The following is a 25,857-nucleotide window of genomic DNA, read 5'->3' on the forward strand; positions in this document are numbered from 1 at the left end:
AGCTAGTTCTGTCTGGGCAAAAACAAAGCAGGGATTGAAGCTGGCTTGTAACAAGCATCTAATTTCGGCCCTCACACGATGTTTTTCACCTAAAAGGCAAATCAGCTAGTTGTGCACAATTTACTTAAATTTTAAACCCAAGTGTGGAGGCCATTTGAGAGCTTAGATGGACAAGAACCTATTTCAAGAAATTGAACAGCAGTTGTCAGAGTTGGGAAGACAGTATTTTTACAGAAAAAAACAACATAACAAAAATATCAAAGAGCAATTTTATTTAGCTTATTTGGCACAAAACTTACAAGAACTGTTTTGTTCCCTTCTTAAATTTAGTACAACTAGCAAGGAAAAAAAAGGCATACTAATACATTTAATAAGCTGTACAGCAAGTGAAGTGTGGAAAGAGGCACCAGAAATATCTACCAAAAAATCAAAGTGCATGAAAAATACCTACTCTGAGCGCCTCACGGTATTGTATTAAGGCACCACTCCTTTAGAAGGTTTACTGAATACATCAAGTATGCAACTTCTTGGTTTGGAATGTAAGAGTCCTTCAGCCTGTATCGGAACTGAATACCGCAACCTCTGAACGGAACAACACTTCTCCTTGTAAATGTTCTACGGAGAGACCTCTTTCTGCCTAACATCATCTCTCAGCCAGGAGTGTCACTGTCATATGGTTTGAAAAAGCCAAGATAGGTTATCAGAGTGATCAGCATTTTACTTCAGAGTTTTAAGCTGTCGCATACACCAGGCCTGCGAATTCTTTACAATGGTTTTATAGAAAAGAAATGCTGCAGAGACAAAAGTAACATGGGACATATCAGTGACTACGTTACTGAAAATTTATCAAAAGAACATTTAAGGACTTCCTGGAATATCTCTTAAAAATCAAAATCTGAGTAGTGTTATCATCCAGAATAATTAAATACACTTTTCCACAGATATTACAAAGCTTCCTTTAGGACTAGCAATCAAGTCTGACAAATTCCACAAGACTTCAAGAACTTTAAGTATGTAGAAAGAGCCCAATATTAGACAGTGGTAAGTGTTTTTCAAAACTGGAAACATTTAATGCAAGTACCTGTAACTGCAAATCATGTTATACTGGTGTATATATATGCACATATATATACACACACACACTGAAACAGACATATACACACACTGAAACATCAAGAGCCAAAACAGACACCTTGGTCCCTTATGGATTCTGCACATCACTGCTCTTAAGTACTACAGAAGTTGCACCAGGTTTTTTATTTCAGCATCTTCATTAAATCTATTCTTTTAAGAACCAAACCACTTCAGTTACAAGAAGAGGTACCACAGGCCACATTCATGTCTAGTGTAAACAGGTTCCAAACAACCAAACAGAAGTTGCATCTGCTTCTTACCAGCTTTGACTTTGGTTTTGCTGCTCAGCTGGGTCACCAGTCTCCTTTACTTGCAGGAAGAAGTTTGATAAGAAATCAATGCCCATATCAAAACTTAAGTGGGAACCAGTAAATGCAGAATATTGTATCAAACCATTGTACAACACCTCTACTGTAGAGAGTTTCAAACATCTCAGGAGCTTGAGACTGCTTAACCTGAACTCTGGAAAAGCACATTTCTCTATGGACATGCAAAGGCATTTAAATATGAACCCCAGGCATTACAATATTTCATTTTTTGTCCTCTTATGGTGTAGACCTCAAGAACACAACTGTGTCCCCCATTATAAAACCAAATCACCCTTGAGCATTACAAATTCTGAACAGCAAGGGCTGAAAAGAAGGGCATCTGGAAGTGATCTACACATCACAGGGCATGGTGTTTCACAAGTCTCAGAAGAGTTCAGTTCATACTTTCTGGGTTAACTTTCCCTATACCTTTGCCCCAATACAGAGCTGGAGTTTTCAGTAACTCTTTTACCCCTGAATTATTTGCTACCACATATAAAACATGCCACAGAAGTGGCAGTCAGGGCAAAACATTTAATAACATGTCCTTTTTGTCCTTTATTAACAATTACAATCAGCAGAAAGAAAAATTATTCACTCAATTATTTCATGATTTATATGTAAGTCATGTAGCAACTTAACGTTGATGTTATACATTTGTGCTTCCGTTCTCTGGCACTTGGAGGAGGAATTCATTTCCAGATAATCACATCTTGCTGAAGCATTCCTTTGCATTGGTCCAAACTTGAATTCCCTTTAAAAAAAGTTAAAGATCAATAGGTGGAAATATACTTTGTTTGCAAACCTCATCAACAGACTTTCTTCCACAGAAGACTGTACAAAAAAGTCCCACAGAACTTCATACAAGAATAAGGCAGAGACCACACTGCTTATTATATGTATTAACATTAATATGTCACTGAGTTACAGTAGGATGGAATACATGGGAAGTTTTACACTAGTGACTTCCAACCTTCTGTGACTGCAAAGTTCCTAGTTACTGAAAGTTTGCATCTGATCCCCTGCTGATATGATAAATACACGAGCCTGACCTTTCACAAGCTAAACGTACCTTTTTGCACATGCTAATCTGCATAACAGCATAGCTTATAAGCGCCTCCTTCAAATCATGATTCTTTTGCTCTTTAAACCGTTCAATGTCAGCCCAGGCACTTTTCACAAAGTCTCTGGAATTAAAAGCAATATTTCTGTTAGTAAGTGTTTTACACGTTCCATCCTCAGCTCATCTTCCTTCCTCTGGACCCTCAGCAGAGAAGCTACGTACAACAGAGCGCTCCATTTTTCAGTCAGTAAACCAAGTCTTGTGATTATTATGCATCCCACAGTGTCCTAATTTTATAATTGGCACGACTACCTAATTCTCCATCTTCTTAAGGTTTTTAAAACTGGAGAATCAGTTTCACAGGATGCACTGGGTTGTTTGGTTAGTTGTTTTTTTCCCCAGTAAGCATCACTGCCGTAGAACCAGCATAATTCAGAATATACTTTTTTTCCTCAGATTCCATTGGGGTAACTAAGTAGCTTCATGGTAACATTCAGCACGCAACATTGCACATTTCTTTGTCAGTTCTCAAGTCAGAATCTTGGTCTTTCCAACGTGAAAACTCACTTGTCATCAGGATTTGAGACACTCAAGCCCAACAAACATTTACAATGCAAACTTGACTTGGACAATTCACTTCAGGAATTAATTTTGTTGGTTTGGTGATGCGTCTTCAGGCCTCCTTAACTAAAATGGAGGTAGATTTCTGTAATTCATAGCTTTCATTTGTGCTGGACTATACATACAAGGCAAGTATTCACTTGAAAATTGCTTCCAGAGCTACAACAGCAGAACTCCAGTACTTCTGTCAAAATGATTAAGAAATTGCATTTACTGAGCGTCCTGTTGTTTTGAACTATTCATGAACCAGTCTTATCTTTCCAGCTCTAATCCTAACATATTAGGAGATACCACGTTTACCCCTTGTGTTATACGATGAACATGTTCCGACACAATCACACTGCTTTAGGAACATTAGTTCCCATTTTTCACGTTCGCATTCCTGAAGAAAATTGCATTAGAGTACCAAGAAGCAGTTATTCCAACACAACTCACCAGAACTTCTAATCTCTTTCAAACAGGAGTCAGTTGTCCCCCATATAAAAAGGTGCAGAATATTAGCTCAGGACCCATACACATAACCCAAACTAAATACTATATTTGAAGGAAATCAGCTTTTGAGTCTTAGGCTATTCAGCTGCAGACCTACAAGGCCACCTGCTAAACATATTACTAGCTGAACATAAAAGCATTCAAGTCAGCCATTGGAGTGGGCTCAGTAACTGGGAAAGTCATCAGGCTTTACATAAGCCATACACTCAGACCAGAAGCTAACTTCATGTACTGTACTTTATTTCACAACTTGCAGCTGACAGGAGCTTTTATAGACAGCTCATAAACACCAAGAATATATTAAAAACACTTATAAAATGCAAACACCTTCAAGAGCATCCAGTCAAGGACTTTTGCAAAGACAAGCCCTGTGTTTTCTTTGAAAAAGTCAAGGCCATTTACCTGCCTTCCAGATTTTTAGACTTAAGTTGTTCTTCTCCTTCCTGTATCTGCTCTTCTAGGACCTTTAGCTTGGCTTCCCTCTGCTCAGGGGTTTCCTGCCCGAAGAGCTTGCTGGTCATCCCTTTCAGGGAGAATGTTCTCACAGTCTACAAAAAACAAAGACACTCTAGGTCTGGGATTCTTGAGCACAGCCACAAGTCATTATGTGATTTTTACCAGCATTTGGGCTTATCCTTAATATTCAGCTGATTTGTGGCTTTAACTTCCATTTCACGAATGTCCCACCAATAAGTAGCTATAGAGGTACCGTGGCTCACATCAGACTGAGCAAAGTGGGCAAGAAGTAATTTCGTGTTCAAACTTCTAAAGCTGGTCTGTGGACTGGACCATAAGTGAGCCATTCCACTGACATGGGTAACCTTTCAGAGTAATTTTCTTACTGAAGTAGGAAGGAACCTAAGTCTTGTGTTCTGTACGAGAAAGAAAAGCCATAAAGTAGTTGCACATAGAGCATCAATAGATCCAACAGCAATATTAAGAATTCTAAACACTTTTTTGAAGTTATCACTTTAAGATAATGTGTTAAGTAACATTATCTTCCGTATAAAAGAGACTAGCCACATATCAGTAATATCCACCTTTCAAAAGGCAGAGGAAGCCTTTCAGAATTTTGATCTTTAGGATAGAGTTGCTTGTGTTATTCTGCTCAGGTCATATTTCCTGCAACCCTTTACTTGCTCAGTATTCAATAAAAGAAGTTTGGTACAAACAGCTTATGTCACCAAGAACCAAGTTACTTTAAACCTCAGATGCCTACAGCTCATATGATACTGCTTCTCAGCAGCAGCAGCCAGCATGTTAGTGCCATTTAAATGTCATTCTGAGTAACTTGGCTCAAATAAAAAAAAAAAGAAAAAAAAAAAGAGAGGCATCTTGGAGAAGAAAGTGGAAAGACTCACTCCTGTTGCCAGCTCCTCACACTGCTGTTTCTTAGATGTTAGGTCCTGTGCAGCCATTTCCAAGTCATATTGCATTAGTTCGTGTTTCCTGCAAACTGCCCTGAAAAGCAAGCAATGAAAGATCTGTCACGTAATGCTCTGTTTTGCTACGTTTTCCTCCATTTGAACTTTACAAATGGCATCACGCTTTTTTTTTTGGCAGGCAGCACATTCAATTATTTATCTAACTCGAATTCAACAGCCTTATCACAGAATGCATAACTCTGCAAATGCTGTAGTTAAGCAAGCCTGGATTAAAGTATAAAGAAAGCTCTTAGTACAGCAGCATTCTGCTCTTCTGCTCCTCTTTTTAGACTCATTCTGAGACACTCTCAGCAATACAAGCCCTACCTCCTACTTAAGGACACCACTGTCGAATAATTTTATTTAAAACATATTACAGAAAAATCACAACCATGACAAAAGGTACCTGGAGATGGTACCTGTCACAGCAGCAATATATCAGTCCATCATAAAATACTTCACATTTTATTTTTTAAACAATGAAACAAGAAACAGTGCTCCTAGATTCATACAGTGCCTTTCATCTGGAAAAGAGCAGAGTTTCTTCTAGCCACCTGCAGTAAGTCCCAGTCCTGTGTGGGCTGACGATGCTACATCCGTACTCCAAGGCCAGATGCACATTCATCTCCCAGGAGAGGCTACTTGTGCTCTGGGCTCCCACACAGCAGCCATCACACTTGCCAACCCAATTCTCTACAGCACTACCGGACCTCTCCAAGAGGTCCAGACCTAGCCTGTGGAGAGCACAACAGCTTTAGGTGCAATCTTACAGCATAAAGCAATTTGCTTTTGTACCCACGCTTGCAACGGGGGACTGCCCTATAAAAGCTAATGTAAAAAAAAAAAAAAAAAATCAAATCAAATCAGTATTAAGCTGCACAATATTGCACAGCAGATGAAAGTTATATAAGGGCACTCTGAAACTTGCTGGAATTTGTAATGGCTGCAGCAGCTCTGTTTGGCCTATCATTTGAAAGCTAAAACTTTCAGCACATTGAGGCAATATTATACCAGAAGCCAAGGTAACCAGAGGAATAAACAGCATTACCTTCCACAGTATACAGAGTTTAACGTTTCTGTCATTTCACTATTGATCAGCTCAGTTCTCATTTTTTTTTGCCTCCTACATGGCAATCAAATACGAGTAAACAAAATAAGAGGTGAGAACATGGAGATTCCACAACATTGAAATTTCTACTTGTCAGAGAACAGAAGAGGATACCAAACTAAATTCAGCATCAACACAATGTCAGAGGAAAGGACTACGGCTTCCATTTGAGCTATACACTTCTGTACATACCGTAATGCTTCTGCATAGAAGAGATATTCTTTCAGTTGATCTGCATAATGTTCCTCTTCTTCCAGTATGTCATCAATAGAAGCAGCATATCTGGTGAAAAACAGCCATGGTTAAATATAAAATTCCTTAATTTAACCTTTAAGGACAACACATACAGTAACAAGGGAGGACACCTGTTTGACAGAAACACCCATCACAAAGTAAAACAGTGAAAGGCACTTCCAAAAAGGGTTTTTCCTTTGGTTTCAATTAAACTCTGAATCAGCTAATATAAACACTCCTGCAGGCCTGTTTCTTTGGTTGTTACTGCAATGAATCTTTTGACAAGTACAAGATCTATCATAAGTTTCCTGCTGAAGATGAGGCAGTTTTTATTATAGGAAAGAAAAACAATTTATTCCTTTTCTTCAGTGGACTGTCAACAGGCAGCACCAAGGCAAACAAGACATGGTGCAGAAGAAATCCTGCAAGGCTTAAAGCATGAAGGCATAGGAATGGGAACGTCATACCTTCTGAAGGGCAAAGAGGCTGCTTTCATTGTTCATTACTCAGCCCGAGTACAAGAGAACTCACAGCGGTGCTCTGAACCCCACGACATTAAGTCCTTCAGCTCCTTGAAATCTGCTGCTTTGTCTGCTGTGTAAGTCAGGCATGTCAATTCAGAGCAACAAGAAGTTTAAACCTTCCTTTTAGGGAGAAATTTGAAGTACAAGGGCTTGGACCAACTCTGCAGCTCTTGTATTCACCAAGAGTTTTGTCGTTTAGGCTGATGTCTCCTAAAAATGGGAAAGAGCACTTTCTTTTTCTAGTTTATATTGCTTATTGGACAGTATTTAATAGGTTCTCACTAACCAAGATGACTGTGCTTGGACACATTTGCAGGGACAGGCCTACAGCTAAAAGGTAACTGCATGTCTCACTTGGCACAGTGATAGAAATAGGATGCCACCTTAGCCAGCAATACAGGGCATGTGCCACTGGAGATAAACAGAATGAATGAGATCCCATCACAAATGCCTTCCTCTATTCTGCCCACTCAGTCTGGATTCTCAAGTATGTGTCAATCCCTTGCACAGCTGCAGGCTCTCAGAAGCGAGCATATGCCCACGCTTGTCTAGTGACCAGCACAACGTGACCCAAATGTTAATTACAGCACCTCTAGGCTTTAAAGCTTTTGCAAAGTCTGAGTTTTCCCCTTTCTTCCTCTGCCTCTCCAGTAACTGGCTCTATGGAAGAAGTAGCAAGACTCTCAAGCTGAAAGGGAACTAGTAACATGACTTGGGAGAGAACAAGAAATCCTCCCATGCAAGCTTTAAAAGAAACAACGTCACTTAAACCCCTGGGAATCTAAGGGAGGTATCTGAGGGAGACACTCCTGCTGAAAGTTATGATCATCCTGAGGCCTGCTCAGGAGGGCACGTGAAATAAGGCTCTTCTAAGAGGGAATGGCTGCTTGCAGAATAACTGAAAGAATGGGGAGACTGAGGAAGAGTTGCAGACATGCCCATCTGTTCAAGTGTGAATTCTGTAAGTACACAAGCAAGATGATTTGATGCTCTGTGAAATCAAAGACATGGCACATCCAGGAAAGGCCCTGCCAAGGCTATTTGGGATAAATAAGCATAACGTATGAAGTGACCAGCAACAGCAGATCAGTTTAAGTAGAAGGTATAAAAGAACAGGCAGAACAAGGATTCACATTATGAATCAAAGTAAGAAAGAGGTCCAAACTGTTGAAAAATATACTCGTTCTGAAAAAATCCTGCAGCCACACATGTCCTAAGTGGCTTAACCCTCTCTATTTTTAAGTTCTGAAGTGCAATAATTTTACTATAGTGGTTAGATTTCTCAGGGCAGCAGATGGGCCACATTTCAGTTTCAAGTTCGTTCTAAGTTTAGAGCAGTGCTAGAGCTCATCTGTGGCAGAACAACTCTCCAAAAAAACAAACAAAAACCCACCTTACCTAGACAGGGTTTTCGTAATGACACTTGAGTTTGATTTGAAAAAAAAGTACTAAGACAAGCTTTATTTCTGGCTGCCTAAGCTGGAGTTTAAATACTGGTTTATCCTAAGCAGGTAGGCAAACCAGGGAAAATCTGAAGGAGAAACACTGCAGTATGTTCTAAAGGTACCTAGTATGCTCCCACTCTTCATGGGAATCATCAACTAAACCCCTGTTTTAGTTTAGACTGCTTCCACCTGCAATGACAGTCTAGTTGATACAGAGATAAAGGGTCACTCATTAATAGCATAAAGGACAGAAGTCAAAGGTCCAGCATTTTTTCTTTCATCTTTTAAATGACAGAATTACAGCCATTCACTCGAGCTTTCTCAGCGTACTCGGTTGTTTTTTATCACTTTAGCAAGCCTCATCCTGTTATACAATACACTCCCAGAGGTGCTTTGGGATGTCTTCTCCAAATATTAAGCGGTTTTAGATCATACTAAACAATAACAACTCAAAAGTTTAAATAAACATCCAGTAAAGACTACAGCATATGGGGTAGATAGAGAATAATTAAATTAGCCTTGAAGTTTAACATCTATATTAAGCAACCTTCTTGAAATAGCTTTCTGTTGCAATAAACTCCTGTCCAATGTTATGGGAATGGTAACTCAACTGGTAAGTTATACTTTCAAGAGATCATAGATATGATCCTTACTGGTTGGAGACCACACAGGTCACTGAATCAAGTTCCTGAATCTCACAGCTGCTGCTTCTTGCTTGACCATCACTATGAGATTATTGTTGTAAGAGAGTGCCAGAGCAGAAGAGATGACAGACAATGAAAGCTACCTCAGACTTCATGCAGTGATTAAAGTTACCCAAAAACTCACTGTCATTACTCTAGATCTTTAACCCTAACTGTGTTACAGACACATTTAACATCTCAGATGTGTGGAGAGGGTTCAGCCTCCTGACTGAGAGGTCAGACCCACTTTTTTTAGTTGGTTATGCATTTCTGGGTGTTTGACATCTAGTGTCGTGTATCTGAACCACTTGTGCCTCCTTAACTCCTCTGTATTATACCATGTTTTCATAATCTCTTCAATTTCTGCATACTATAGTAGGTGTTTACCATTGTATTCCACCTCTACCTCAACAATTTTATTCTGAAAGCAGAATGCATTCTCTATTTCTTTATTCTCACCAGAGCCCTCTGCCTAAAAAATATTATTGCTTTTTTTAGGTGCAAACCACCATGTTAGCCAAAACACAGAAGCGTGAATCAATTATTTAGAGGGTTTCAAGTTCTTAAAGATGTGATAAAACCAGAATTATTCTGAAGAAGCTGAGGGCAGAGTTTGGCATGGCTCTTCAAACCCTTCCACTTGACAAGGCATCACACCAATTACAACCAGGCAGTAGTACATATGTAGATCTGCACTGCAAACTAAAACTGATAACTTCCACACAAATTACACTTTATCAGTAAGACTATTGTATGAAGAAGTGTCAAACAGCTTCCGTCTCTTGCTGGAGTTGTTACTTATCTGTACTGTGCAATTATAGAAGAGGAATCAGAACAATGAGAAATTATAGTTTCACTTACTGTATATGACTACCTGGAAAGCAGAAAGCATGAGCCTAGGATACAACTTCAGTGAGCACTCTGAAGTGCTAGACTCTTATTTTGAAGGCTGGGTTTTGCATACTCTGCCAACTGACTCCGAAGATGCAAAGAGGGAGGATTCTCTACTTTATTAGACCCAGTCAGTATTTGTTTCAAGAATCCATTAGAGTTTTGGTGCTGATTAATTAAATTTCTTAACTTTCTGTAATTAAGTCCAAATCTGTGTACCATCTACTGCATGGTACAAAATGCTGCTATCAAAACCAAATGGATCTCATCAGGTCTGCAGTACATTAAAGTTGTATTCCACTAGTTTCTGGCATAGTAGCTTAGAAGAAAAACTGGAAGAATTCCAAACACTTCTACAATTTCAAAATAATAATAAAAAAAGAAACCCCTCTGGTTCTCCTGAGACCTTTTGAGCTACTTAATACAGTACATGGATGCTAAAATTGTGCCTGCATCCAAGTCACAGAGACACTGTATACCTAAAAACAACGCACCCCCAACTTTCTCAGTGCACTACTTGTAGAACTCTCCCTCTTTCCTTTCTTTTCCCTCAACCCCGAAGTACATACATCTGGCTTACATCAAACTATCAGATATTCAGTCAGTACTTACACATCCATGTGGTGGCCAGCACTCTGCAACCCATCCCCCATCTCCTTTTCTATTGCACTCCACTCACTGTAGGAAAAACAAACGAGAAACAACATCACACGTGAAGGGTAAGGGAAGTTAATAAGCTGCATCCTGTATATAGTTTCTTTCCAGGTGACACCTGAATGGAAACTGCCTCAAAGTTAGACTTGGCCAAACTGTTTTCCTCTTCTAAGCAGCAACACTGACAACGTGGCAAGGCTATTTACGGCACTCCATTAAATGTCCCTGCCACCTAAACTCATCCTCACAAATATACTTAGTTTGGGACTGGTTTTGAGCAGAGTCTTGTTTAAACAGCTAAAACTCAATTTAAAAAACAGAAAAAAAAAAAAAAAAGAAGATACTAGCACTTAAAATACAAGGCGGGGGGAACCTTCTAAAACAGAATTTGGTCTAACATGCTCATCAAGAAGCAGCTAAGCTTTCCAGACTCGCAACACATCAGATAGAAGCCTCTCAGTCCAAAAACCAGAAGGTAGGATTTGACATTTGTGAGCATTTTACTGCTTCTGAAACCGTTTGCTGTATGTTGTTTTCTGTTTTCATAGTAGAGTGCTGTTTAGTTCTATTCATTGAAAGAAAAAAAAAAAAAAAAATCAACTTACAATCGTCTCATTACTGCAACTAGCTATTCACGTTAGGGAGATCATTTAGATACAGAAGGAAACAGATCTACAATAAAGATAGCAAAAGACTTGTTCTGGACACCCAAGTATGTACAGTGCAATTTTAATTATGTTCTCAGCTTTGTGAAACCTTATGAGATTTCTTAGTTACAGGAATCACATCCACAACTCTTTTTACAAGAAAAAAGAAGGGGGTCCCCTTATATTTCACACAAGTTATGGCTAATGCATCTATTCTGTCCTTCACTGTTTCATAAACATTCGACTCTGCTTATGTTGACATTTGTTTGTCTTTGTGTTATTATAGAACTACACCTAATTTCACTTTAAAACCCCCAATGAGAAAGACATCTGCAATCCATTAACCCAGAGAATTAAATTTAGCACTCGAACAGTGTGTAGAAGCAGGAGGTTTCCCTTTACCAGAAGTTTAGATTCTTTAATTCTCCAGTGAGATGGAAAACTTGAGCATGCAATTCACTCATATAAATCAAAAACCGATTGGCAAATTCGCTTAAAAAAAGGTACTAAAATTGGATATAGTTGTTGATTTTTAACCCTTAAGAAGCCCTAGAAGCTTTTTCAGAGTCAACTGTATGAAAATAGGTAGTAAGTTAAATTCTGAAGAAACAGAATGCCAACGCAACAACAAAAGCCCCACAGGTCTGGAATATAAAACGAAAAGCTAAAGTCTTCCACTAGAGACTAAGCTCAGCAGATCCAGAGATCGCTAAATCCAACACAGAAATCTCATTAGTACTCCAAGACGAAATTTTTCAAGGCAGACATTGAAACGTTTCATATATACTTTTCAAAAGCATAACAACAAAACCAACAAATTCTCCTTTTCTCTCCACATCTCTCTGTCTATGTATATATTTAAAAACGGGATGAACTCTTACCTGAATACTCTTCCATAGTTGCCATGGACTTTATAGACACCATATAGCCGGTCTGCTACCCTCTAAAACATTTGAGAGTCAGGTTTTGGTCATCAACATTAAGTGCAATTGCTTTGTGAAAACCCAAATACAAATTTCAAGCTAAAGCTTTAATGTTTTTACACAAGTATATAAGATTAGGCCTAAATCTAATCTAAGCCACTACTGAAGGAAAAATCAACAGCATTAAGTTTTTGAAGACTGAAGTCACAATCAAGGCTATACTGAGAAGTAACATTTCAAGTACTACTTTGGAAGCACTCGCATATAGGATATGCCTATGGAGACCACAAATAATCAAGTTACCTTCAGTTTTTGACAACCAGATGTAAGGCATAGCCTCCTTTACCCGAATAATGCCAAATTTATACACACACATGCTTATTTAACATAAGGATGGCAAGACAAAACTCCATCCTGTCATCGAGAGTGTAGGGACAGCTTCAGTAGAATTCTAACAAGTGACTTGATTTTTCCATCCAGCTCAGCAAAACAAAGGAAAGGAAATGAGCTATCCATTGCAGAACTTCTTGCTAAAGCTAGATACGTCATTTCAGCCGCTTGGAGAGTCAGTACCTGCTGCAGCCAGTACTACAATGCTGGCAACAACCTCAGAAGAAAAGACCACATGTACACTCTGAAGTGTGACTTGTAATCCAGATAATGCCCTTGTAATTGTGATGTACCAATGAATGAGACTGAAGTTTGGTAAGAGTTACCATTATTGGTCTGTCAAAGCAGTAAAAAAGAAACGTAAGCAAGTTGCCCAACAGATCTCACGCACACACAGCCCTGAGAAAAAAGCAATGTCAGTAGCACACCAGTGATTAATCCTCTCAAGAACCTCAGCTCAACAGGGCAATCAATTACCATCCTCTCTGCCGCACAGTTTCCATCAAAAATTAAATCCTTGTTGAACATACTAAGAAGCAGTATCATGCTCGTCATTACTGGAATTGTAATTTCCCATTTCCTTTTTGTGACTTTAAAAAAATAAATCTTCCACTCTCAACCCACAGAGTATCTTGATGCATGACATAATTGTTCTCATCATTAGAAAGAACATTATTCATTACAGATCGAAGAATAAGCCAAAAAAAAAAAAAAGAAAAAGTGTGCTGGGAAGCGTACACGAGTCATACTACAAGCTCTGGAAAACAAAGTATTGTACGTTTGACCAGAAAACTGTGTTTTGGGGCCCTTCCCAGCCCAGATACCCAGAAAAAGCAACTTGTCTGCTGAGTAGAGAAAAGCAGACAGCTTGATCCTCTTTAAAACACCTCCCTCTGATACGTGACCATCAGGAGATAGGGCAGATTAGCAACATGCATGTGTTTCCTCCTCCAACGACTGTCAAAATCAACCATCATATCTGGAACTCTTTCCTCCCCAAATCTGTACAAAGTCAGCACCCCCAGCCTTGCTGTCTCCTGCCCCACACTCCACAGCCAGACTCTCTCAGGCAAAACTGCCCTTATTCTAGAACACATATGCCAGTTCTCCTGACTAAGCAAGAAATACTGCCTTATAAATAAATTATAGTATTTGTCACGACACACATGGGAAATACTTACAGCTCTGACTCGCAGAAGGTGTGATATGACAGACTGCAGTTCATCGCTATAGTGTTTTAGCTCAGTAAATCTCCTGGGAGCAGGAAACAGATAGTACATCATTAGCCATCATGAAAGCAAGTTTTCACACAATGCAAGATAGAGCCACAACGCTATAGCCAGCGAGATGGAGCGCGGATTATGTTGAGGTGGAATTAGCTGAAGACTCCTCAAGAAGTCTGCAGAGTTTAATTTCCCTAAAGCAGACAACCCAACACTTGCATAACTGCTATTTATGTAAATGATGAAGGTTCAGAACAATTTAAGAGATAGATTTTTATGAAACAGAAGTCATTAACTGAAATTACTACATCATTGTGTTGGGTATTTTTAAAGATGGGATTTATAAAGGCAAGCATGAGTGAACAGGAAAGCTTTAAATACGTACAAAGCCAAAATCTGCTGAAGCATACATACTTTTTAATAAAAAAGAGTTCACATTTGCAACCTGACAAAGATACTTTACTTTCAAGCTGCCATCTAGCCAGTTGTACTTACAGCCTTTCAGAAGTTCAAGGAGGCATTCACAATTACCACAATTCCTCTAAGGCTAAGCCATATGGTAACTGTAACTAGTTACATACGAAACCCTGTTGAGACCTGTACCTGCAGAGGAGTCACACACGGCTAAAAGCCATCACATCACTACAGCTTAGGAAGGTACCCCATCACCAGTGACCATGTGCACACTGCTGGCCTGCCACTACTGCAGGGAAGAGGCATTTTATCAGCAACCCCAGTTAAGCCTTGGTGGTAGTTTAAGTTGATACATTCAGCTCATGCTAATGATGAAGCTTGCCACAGCTTTCCTAGTCACAGGTAACCAACTAAGCCAGAGCAACAGCCACTTCTGTATACGTAAACCCTCCCTACTACACACAAGTCTAACTCATGGCCTACTTTGGTACACAAGAACGTATTTGATCAAGATGGGAAGCCAGAAACAGCTTTACCTAAACTACTGCACAATGATCTGAAAATAAACACACACAGAAGAACATAACTAGAATTAAGGAATGGGAGACTAAGGTTAGCCTTCCAGGTTGATGTTCAAGCATTAAAACCTTCACCCCATCTCCCACCACAGGCACACAGACAGACTTTGTATTTCAGAATAGTTTGTACCCAAGAGGTCTTACTGAAATGAGTCGGGTCACTTGTTTTGGATGACCAAGTATGAAACGCCAGGGTTTTTCATTTAACACCTCTTCTTCCCCTGCCAGGAAGTCTTCCCCTAAAATATTCTCCTCCTTACATTCAGGAAGTAGGAGCTTTATTACCATTTCTAATATTTTTGATCTCCAAGGAGCATCTTTTATAAGATTATGACACACAGAGGGTTAAAGTACATAAAAAGATTTAAAAGTCAGCAGAGAAACTGGATGGGAAAAATAAATACAGTCATTGATCTGCACAGTGGGGTTTAGAGAGCAATCTTTTCAGTTTACACTTTATAAAATATGCACCAGGGCTGCATGTCAGACAGCTGCAGACACGTACAGTGAAGATATTTGAAATAATTGAACTAAAAACAAAAGATTAAAAAGCATGCCTTCACCTCAGGAAGACTCCTCTTTCCACTCCAGGAATTTATAATGAAAAGTTTTATTTATCCTGTTTTGTGGCAAGAAAACTTTTAGGAATGCCGTACTCCCTGAAGGCAAGAGTCAGGAACCTAAGAGGATTTTCAGTATCCTGGACTCCAGCAGCAATACATCTTCTCCCATGCCAGTTCCTCCCCCATTAAAAAATAAAATAATAATAATTTAAAAAAAAAAAAAAAAATCAACACTTCAGAACCAAGCTGTCTTCTTTTTATTGTCTCAGAAAAACAGAAACCAAAGCAATGCTATTTTTTGCCCAATCTTCCTTGAAGGCTGAAGGTTTCACAAACATAATTTTTCAGGAAAAACTGTTTTTAAGAGACTGGTGGTGTTGCAGATCAAAGGTTTATTTCTCAAGTATTTGCTTAAGTCCTACTCATTGCTCATGCAAAAAAAATACATAATTATAAAATAATTTCCAGACTGAGTTTGGCGAGGCACACAAAGGGATGTTTACTTCCCAGTGCATCACAACAGAAGTGTGAAACGAGACATAGTTTTGGTACTCAGCAACTGAAGCAAGCCTAGCGCTTTTCCCTTGGTTTTACTGGTTCTGCAACGTTACCAACAGTCTAGATATTTAATTGAGCTATTAAGGAGAACTTCAGATGCAAATGAAGAACAGATCAGGCCACATTTCTGTAGGAACACCACGAGGTTTCTTCTCAAAAATATCTTTTATGGTAATGGCAAAGAAGAAAATGTCATTTACAGTAGAAAGTATTTCAATATAAGTTATTTACTTTGTGCATTTTGCTCAGCAGGACTCCTCCCTACATCAGGGAAGGCAGTACCATTTTCCTGTTCTGTGAAGGAAGATATTACAAGAACAGAACTGTTCACTAAAGAACAAGCCACTTGTCCAATGAACCAGACAAAAAAAAAAAAAAAAAACACCCAACAAAACAAAAAGGAGAGTTACTCTATTTTTTTTTTTAATTCTGCCTTAGGAAAGGATTTAGTGTTTTCTAAAGAAACTTTTCACCAATAAGAAAGCCATTGTTTTAATTACAGCACAGAATGAGAACAAGAGGATTGGTGCCATGAGGCCGAATTAGAGAGGTCTGCAGTACATACAAATTTACCTCTGAGTATCAGAATACCATCACCACATAATTCCACCATTAAAGATATGAATTGCTTCCCACAGGAGGAGATTTGGTTTCCAGTCTACATTTGAACTCCTAGAGCAGCATCGTTTCAGCTGTTCAAAGGTCCTCACGTTGCCCTAAGCTGAAGGGTGCAGCTCCACTGCACCATCAGGCAATCTGGACTGGGAGCTGCAGGTATTCTTCACCTGAACCCTTCCTGGTCCAGGAACTTGAAAGCCTACACTCCACACAGCAGTCGGATCTTTTGTTTCGGAAAGGTGAGCTTGCTGAACCCACTTTACCACCCGGTCACACAAGCACCAAAGGTAACGCAGATGGGTAAGGTGTCAAGATTCCAAGCAGCTCAAGCATTAAATGTGCTAGGCAGAGCAAGGCACCATTCCTCCTGTTAGAGCCACACATGCTATACTAAATGCTCTCCCTGAATTTAAAAAAAAAAAAAAAAAAAAAAAAGAGTTATGCTCATCAGTTATTTATTAAACAACTTGTATCCAAAAGTTCCATTTGGAAGCTATGTAGCTGGCGGAACACAACAGAAAGCATGTGCCATATCTCTTAAGTGCTGTGAAGTCTCTATTGAGACACATGCTCAGCAACTGCTTTTGTTACAAGCCCTTCCTCATGTTTTTCTTGTATTAACTCTTTTCCTGCTTTTTACCAAGCCAAAGAATCACCACAGCTCTGATTTCTGAAACATTAAGTTACCTCGAAAGATAACAGTATATTCCTCATCTCAGCCTTAACAAGGCTTGCCCACCTATGCCTATAGGCAGACTACTGGCAAAGTTTCCCTGCTGTGAAAGCAGGACAAGCTAACTCCTACTAGCCACAGACAAAGATGATTGAGGATGAAGCATTTAAACAAGGAGCCAATTTCACCTGTAGCTACTGAGAGAACTGCTGGCTTTCGATCTCACTTGTGAATGTTATCTTTATATTAAATCCTAGCTAAAAGCTTCCTTGCTGCCACAGAAGGCTGCAAAAGCAAACACAATAAAAAAGGAGGGACTGCACCAATTCACAGGTAAGTCTATAAAGAGGTTCAGAAAGGCATGTACCCTCTAACGTCCTTAATACCATAGCCATAGATGCTAGGGAAGCACAAAGGCAGCAGACAACAGAAAGCAATCGGGCACGTGGGCTCTCCCTAAATAGTATTTCCTACTGCCACTATTGGACAGCAGATGAACCCAGAAGGGCACTTTGTATGGGACTCTTGTTTACAGATGGCAACAGCAACATCTTTTGACCCTATTGCTGCACACTAATGCTTCTAACTATTGCAGAAATAGAAACTCTCATTTTACCCTCCTCACATCACCTAGGGTGTGATGAACCTCCCACTACATACCCTGACAATTCTGACCAGTTTTTTAATCCAGCAGATTGCTCTAGTGCCTGTCCCAGAGCTTCCTAAACAGCAACAGAGCTGAACTGACCTCTGGACTTTCAAAAGCATCTGTGAAAATTGGCAGCTTGGAAAGAACTATGAACTGCAACACCAGGGCGCGTGCATCCAGAATTGCACACTAGCAGATTTTTGGAAAGACCTACTATCAATCTGCATTCTGTTCACGCTTGTAAAGATTTCTTTACAAACAAACATTAAGAGGTTCTTTTCCTGAGGTTTTTTTTTCAGTCACTTTCTTTTAATCTAGCTAAAAGGAAAGACTCATTTTGCATAAAGTGATGGCAGTTTTCTGAATGTTTCCTGCTCCTAGAAACAAGATTTATCAAACCTTTTCACACTACCTCCTTACTGGGCTTCTGTTAAGATTTGAAGTGCAGAAAGATAATTCATCTTTTCTGATTTTATTCTAAGGATATAGAATATTCTGTCATCTGAAGCTACAGTTGTAACTGAGAAAAGGAAAGGGAGGGAGTAAGGATGTGGAATCTTACTTGTCTGGGTTTTTCACTCTGAATGTTGCATTAAGAGCTTTTAATCTGGAATCTGCCTGAAAAAAGGGGAAAAAAAAAGCTTTGTTAATTTAATGCAATTAAATTCCAGTGACAAAAAATCTCAGCCTTCTGGCAGCACCATTAGAAAAAAATCCTGCCTTCCTGGCATATTTAAATCTTCAAACATTGAACAAGCTGACACTAGCTGCCCTGTACGTCAGATTTTTATTAAAAAGTCAAAAAACTAAGCTATTTTTGTGAACTAGGATGTAAACAGTATCCACTAAAATTAAGCTGGTATAATCCAAATCCCACAAAAATAGTCCCTTCTCAAAATGTTACACAAATCACGGAGTTAAGATACACAACCCTACATTCTTTTTAGATGAAGCAATTAGGTAACATAAGACCATATGGACAAACTATTTTATATTTTTCAAACCAAATAAAACCAGTGGTAGAGTGACCTCTATATGCTCTTTATTACTAGGATCAGTTCCCCAGTGAAATCAAAATCTTCATATATGGTGTTCTTATTTTATGACTTGCTTTACAGAAAATATATAATTCGTATATCAGAATAGAGCCATTTTTAATGCAATGTTCTTTTCTATAACAGAACATAATAAATCTCTACAGAATAAAGTTCAATGCCTAATTAAAAACACTAATTGGCTACTGTACTTTTTGAGGTGTTGGTTTACCAACAACTGCAACAGCACTATGGAACCTCTCTAAGGAGGTAGGTTTTTTTCAGTTTAATTGAACATTGAACTGTGCAAGGGGTATTTACTCTTAATAAGACACCAACACAGATGAGATATCCCAGCCTCATCCACAGAGGTCCCACATCACCACAACTTTTCATTTCTATATGGCATTTTACATACAGCTCACCCATGGCTCATCTATGCTGCATGAAAACTCCAACTCCAGGAAATGGCTGGAGTTTACTTTTTAATTTGACAGTGAAGGGAACAGAGTGTTTTCCCAAATCAAGAACAGAGTCCTTCTTTTAGGGCCCTTGCAATAATGGCTACAGATGAGAGAGGCACAGTTTAAGACTGTTTCACCTTCCACTGCACTGGGGCTGAGCCGAAGATACCCATATTTGAGTATCACTGCAAGTTCCTTTCACCTGGAACCAGCTCCGTATCTGGAGGACACTTAGGAGAGCATCCAAGTTGAGGGAAAATCAGCTTCTTCCTTGCAACTAGGATGAGAGGTACTGATGGAAGTCTTGCTAACTTTAGCTGTCCTTCTTCCAATCACCAAACCACCAATACAAAATATAATCCACAAACCAAAAGGTAAGTGAATGAAACCTGCAAGACAAAGACTGACTGACCGATATTGGCAGAAAACAGGTTCAAGCAGCGCTCCTCTAAGAATATCTTGCAAAGGGAAGACAAAAGGCAGCATGGGGAAGCATGTCCAAGATAGCCCAAGAAACACAAAACTGCAGTAACTCCAAGCCCCAGCCTTTATGTTTATTCAGAGTGCTCCAGGGGCTTGTATGGCCTTCAACCTCCACTGCTATATCCTGACAAGTCATTACACAAGCCAGTTAGATTTCAGGGTGTTCAGACACACCTACACATACTTCTCATACATTCTCTCACAGTACAAACACCACCCAGGTACACCGACGTTAAATCAGAGTCCTTCCCTCTAAGTAACTGTTTCACAAAATACTGTATGTTCAAACAGCAGGCACCAAAGCCATTGGAGTTTGTTGGGACAGCATGCACATTCAACAGGTTTACATTTGAAAAGGATCACTCCCTACATTACCGTGCTTTTGTTACGGACACATGGAGTGCTCTGAAGGAAGAGTTCAGTAAGCATACAAGCACTGTCAGGCAGGAACCAAGATCCTGCCAATGCTCAACTGTCTAAGTAGGGTTATTTCCTTCTCGCTGTTAACAGCACAGTAACTCCCACGCACCACTGTTGAGCATTTGCACCACACAGAGTTATGCTGTTAGAAAAATGTCTGTCCAGTCTTAAACTTGATTTAAGACTAATACAATGCACAAGCATTTCAGAGATGAACTCCCCATCAAATGAGGTACAGTCGAGGAGTTTTCAGACAGTTAATTTGTACTATGATCCTATAATCATTTAAGTAAACTAAAGAGAGAGGGGAATTTTCTCCTTCCTAAAGAAGGGTTAAAATCCCAAGTGACAAATCCCTTAAAGAATAAAATTAAGTGCTGGGGGTGGGAGAGAGGAAAGGCATGATTTAATGATACAGTTGGCAGAGTGAACAGTCTCTAACATCAACATTCAACTATAACATGCTACACTGCATTAATGCCTAATTTAAAGTTTAGCTCGCCTGGTTCAAACCCTTTGGGACAAAAGACACATCCTGCTTCAATGCATCAGCAGCAGAGACAGCAGCAGCATGTAAACCAGTGGTCTGATTCTAGTCTAAGAGATGTAGTGAAAAGAGGTTTGTCCTCCAGTGTAGGGCTAAATAACCTCCAGTCTCAAGGGGTTTATACTTCAGATGTTGAATAAAGGAAAGATGCTTTTTCCCAGGTTTTTGCAAAGAGTTATTTTTCTTTCCTAAGGAAACAGGAACTGTAAAGGGAAACTATACACACAATCAAATCTAGAAGGAAAACAGGACTTGCTCTTCTCTCATTTAATCTACAATATGGTTTCAAGTACGAAAATGTTCTCAGCATTCTGCTGTGACTTTTCTTCATACACGCACCACTGCGTGCACTCCTGAACATACCCTGCCAGCACAAACTTTCTGAACTCCTGTGAGTGTAAGCTGAAATAAAGATGTGTTGACTAGGAAAACACAGCCTGAGAGCTTTGTATTTTTTTTTGCATTATAAATACTAGCAATATGCAAGCCCTACCATGATGGAAGAGAATTACTGTCAACTTAAGTTATCAACATTAAGTGTCAGTATCCAAGCCCCTTGGACATTGAGGACAAGAGCACCAGTGATTTTCTTTAGCTCTCACTATTCAGAATAATTCTTCATAATCCACCTAGGTTTCAGTTGTGGTTTCATGAGAGCTGATCGTGTGACAATGAAGAAAAAGCTCAGTATTTGTCCCCATATAGTAACTTTTCCAGACACAGGCCAGCAATCTATCAGCTTCTCACAGATTCTTATTCTGTACAGACACACGACCTTTGATCATTTATTCCTGCAAGTCTTCCACCAGTTTACCCAGCCACAAACTCACTGATGTCACTGGAGACAAGTACTACTTCAAGACACATTCTGTTAAACAGTTAAGGGGCACCAAATCCACCTTTCTCAGTCCCTTTCAGCAACTTATCCTGGTAGAGAAGTCCTACCGTTCAGATCCCTTTGCTTGCCTTTTTTTTTTGTTTGTTTTGTTTTGATACCTTTCACCTCTTACCAGGGTAAATCTGACACTCATCTTTAAAATGATGTTAAACTAAGCTAACAACATACAAACGCACTGCTATGGGCTCAAGTTCATTAGTTTTAAAGCTTATAAGGATCATAATTCTACATTACTAGCAGAATCACAAGGTTGAGCATCAAACATAGGCACATATTAACAAGCCTGCTAGAGAACTTAACAGCTGAAGTCTTACCTATTACATGCTAATACACCACTGTTTTTTGTAGTTACAAGTATACATAAAGCAATGCCCTTAACTCTTTCTAACAGCCTTTCATAAATAGCCTAAAACACGTTTGCTGTAGTATTTCTGTGTCACAGCAGTCATGAGACAAACAATTACAGTAATTACCTTTAATTGAAATCCAGTCTCATTCACCATTTCTTTCCATCCACCTTCCTAAAAATACAGGAAAAGAACGTTTGGTTAGAGTGATTTAGGAGTGCCACAGCTTTTGCAAGTCCCTATATCAGCCCCTATCAGAAGAGCTTCTCCAGTAAGCCTGGGTTCTGCCTCAGGTACCCTCTCCATGTCTTTTCAAGAATCTGGGTTAAGAATAACATGTCATTATGTTGTGCTTGCACACTAACCTCCCCCCAAAAATTCTCTCCTCTTCACTACTCAATTACCTTATTCTATCAACTGGGGGCAGGAGCCACACAGCTTTGTCTAAAGAAGTAGCTCAGGTCTTTAGAAAGAAGGGTAGTTATCATCTGTTGCCTATTAGATTATTAGCAGCTCCAAGGACCTTTGCAGCTTGAGGCAGACAGCATATAGAGAACATACAAGTGACAACTGTTTACAGTGCACATGCAGTCACTCCACTCATGTGTTGTGGTTGGTTGTCCACTGTTTTCAGTTCCCATACACTGGTTTATCTACATACTATACTGTGCTGCAGTAAACACAGCTGCTTTGGCCACTATCTGGGAATCTCTCATCAAAGCACAGAAAAAAGAAACATCCAACATCTCCTAAAGCTGAAAACTGCAGAATGCAATGCTTTAGCTGACAATTGGATCACAACTTTTGTGATAACATATTGTACGGGTTTTGGATCACGACACATACGAACAGATCATGATTCAAACCACAAAGCTAAAGAGACCATGGATATCCAAAATGTGAATTGGAAGCCGGTACTGTCTCTGCAGCCAGCTGTATAGCACATTATTTCAGCTTTAGTCCTAGAGAAGCTTTCCCAACCAACACGCATTAAGTTCCCAATATGCTGTTCCAAAGAGGTGGAAATTCTCTCTTAGGAGCCTTAAAACTAGGCTGGAAGAGAGTCATAAGGTACATTGGAAGGCCAATTGTACAACTGCAGTGGGCTGTCAAGATGCTTTTAGATAGACAAGCCTTTTCCACCTCAAGTTTATTCACATTGTCTATCCTCCTTCTAGACACAGAACAAGCTATGGGTCAATGGGAAGGAAGATAGCAAAAGGACATTATCTTAAATAAATAATCACTAAAGAATGTATTTAGAAAGCACATCACTTTACTATACCTGCGTTAAAAATGAATAAAAGATTTTGTCTTGGCAAAGAACAGGATGTGAAGCCACACGTAACAAGAAGTTTTCCAAACCGATTCTTCTTCTTTCCACAAAATCTGGATCCATATTATCTGCTGATAGCTTATGCCATACAAAGTCAGCCTATTTGAACAGAAAAGCGTTAACAGTAAATAAATTACAAAAAATACAAAGCAAGCTGCAGCCTCAGCTTCCTTACCCTTTTTTCTGGCAAAGGCGGAACAACAATATGTGGATAGGTAACTGACAAATAATTCCTCAACAACTCAAATTCACTGTAACGTCGCCATAGGGAGTCCACTGGGGCGCACTGTCCCTCACTCTGGGACTCAACAGCTCTGAAAGATACAGCAGCAAATTGGAGCATTAGTAAGCTATCACCTTCTCCCTCATACCATCAGTACAATTATAGCAAAGGCCCTAAAAATAGTTACCCAGTAACGATTACTGCGTAACTTGCCCACAATCTAAAGTAACCTTAACTAATTTCATGTCTACATACTTCATTTAAAAATATTTATAATTTCTGCCTGATAGCACTCAAATTTTTTAGGAACACAGGAAAAGTCAACGTATTTTCATCACACCACAAACAAACAGGTAGGTCACAGTCAAGTAAACAGTCACACAAGTGACTTAGTTCACATCACTACAGAATTAGACATATTTCTCTTGGAACAGTGTTATGCTCCAAGCCGTGGACTTCATGAGTAGCTGAAGGATACAGAGTATTACAAGAAGGAATTTACTATTCAATGAGGAAGTCTTCAGACAATAAAAATTGTCTTGCCTGCAACAGCTAGAACAGTTAAAAATATAACTTTAAAAATATTAAGAAATTTTAAAGGATATTTTTAGAAAAATGTAGCATATTTCAAAGCACTTCCAATTTCTTTTGTTCAAAGTTGTATCTTTTTATATCTAAGGACTAAGAACTTGCAGTCTAACAAACTAGCTAAAGACAGAGTAAGCAGGTACAAAATTGATGCATCTGAAAAAATTGTTGAAAACTTAAAGCCAATATCACCTAGCAAGGTATTAAAGGATTTTATGTTACTATAAAAGGAGAAATCATATAATATTATAGGATTGAAAAGTAATACAGATACTTGAAAAAAAAAGATCATTCTTCATACAAGGTGTTTAAAGCAACAGAAATACTTTGCAATATCATAAAATAAGCATCAGGTCAGTAACACTTCTTGGCAGTTAGCATATGCCAGAACAAACAGAGAGAATTCAGACAAGGCACTTAATATACAGACATCACTGGTTTCTGTTAAGTGACTAATTAGCATACAAAGCACTGGCAAAAACTTACATGAAACAGAATTAACTACGTCATGAGACTATCACAGATTAGTTGAGGTTGGAAGGGAGCTCTGCACGCCTGTAGTCCAACTCCCTTGCTCAAAGCAGGTTGCTCAGAGCCATGTCCAGATGGGTTTTGAGTATCTCCGAGGACAGATTCTACCACCACACTGGGCAACCCATTTCCATGTTTGACCACCCTCACAGTACAGAGGTTTTCTTACATTTAAATGGAATTTCCTATATTTGAATTTTTGGCTGCTGCCTCTTGTCCTCTCTCTGTGTATCACAGAAAGAGTCTTACTCCATCTTTTTTACATCCCCCACCAGGTACTGATACACATCGCTAAGATTCCCTGAGCTGTCTCTTTCAGAGGCTCAGCACCCCATCTCTTTCAGCCTCTCCCTGCACATCAGATGCCCCAAGCCCATAATCATCTTCATGGCCCTTCACTGGACTTGCTTCAGTACATCCACATCCTTCTTGTACTGGGGAGCCCAGAACTGGGCACAGTAAGTTATGAACTACAAATACTTACTCATATAGTATTCAGAGAACAGGGTACTACATTATTTCTTCCACCAAGATTCAGGCTACACAGTTCTTGAATTCGTAAGAACTTTCTCAAGTAAAGTTTTAAAAGATATAAATAGCACACAAATTATTGATTTTTAAGCTATTCTTAACCTACAAGGTTGGATTTCTAATGACCTTACCGAAAACCAAAACAATCCCGCTTCAGAGCGGCCCCAATAATTTGATACACTTAAACAAAATACAAGAAGCCTTTGTCATCCATTTCTGAACTCTCATTAGAGAGCAGAAGCCTTGCTATATGCTTGAGGGGTTTTTTTTAAAAAGAAAAAAAGCACAGTTACATCTTGAGACTGAAGTGATGTAATACAGAATTACACAAAAGGAATTTTTTTAAATGAGTAAGGCAGACATTTGCTGTATATCTATCTGTGCTGGGACAGAGTTAATTTTCTTCATAGTAGCTAGTATGGGGCTATGTTTTGGATTTGTGCTGAAAACAAGTGTCGATAATGCAGAGACGTTTTCGTTACTGCTGAGCAGTGCTTACACAGAGTCAAGGTCTTTTCTGCTTCTCAGCCCGCTCCACCAGCGAGCAGGCTGGGGGTACACAAGAAGTTGGGAGGGGGACACAGCTGGGACAGCTGACCCCAACTGGCCAAAGGGATATTCCATACCGTATGATGTCA

General features: G+C 39.3%; 1 protein-coding gene across 1 annotated transcript in view; it reads right to left on the reverse strand.

Annotated features, from left to right (window-relative positions):
- Positions 1-257: 257 nt before the first annotated feature.
- Positions 258-25,857, reverse strand: part of SNX4 (sorting nexin 4) — a 35,919-nt gene continuing 10,319 nt past the window's right edge. The window contains 12 exon segments of the mRNA XM_068407628.1: positions 258-2,196; positions 2,515-2,629; positions 4,021-4,166; positions 4,980-5,079; positions 6,343-6,432; positions 10,540-10,605; positions 12,110-12,171; positions 13,723-13,795; positions 18,380-18,435; positions 22,137-22,184; positions 23,296-23,445; positions 23,522-23,660. Of these exon segments, the coding sequence (XP_068263729.1) occupies positions 2,149-2,196; positions 2,515-2,629; positions 4,021-4,166; positions 4,980-5,079; positions 6,343-6,432; positions 10,540-10,605; positions 12,110-12,171; positions 13,723-13,795; positions 18,380-18,435; positions 22,137-22,184; positions 23,296-23,445; positions 23,522-23,660 (1,093 nt within the window). The 3' untranslated portion in view covers positions 258-2,148.

This window comes from Nyctibius grandis, chromosome 9, assembly GCF_013368605.1.
Source record: "Nyctibius grandis isolate bNycGra1 chromosome 9, bNycGra1.pri, whole genome shotgun sequence".
Taxonomy (NCBI): Eukaryota; Metazoa; Chordata; class Aves; order Nyctibiiformes; family Nyctibiidae; genus Nyctibius; species Nyctibius grandis.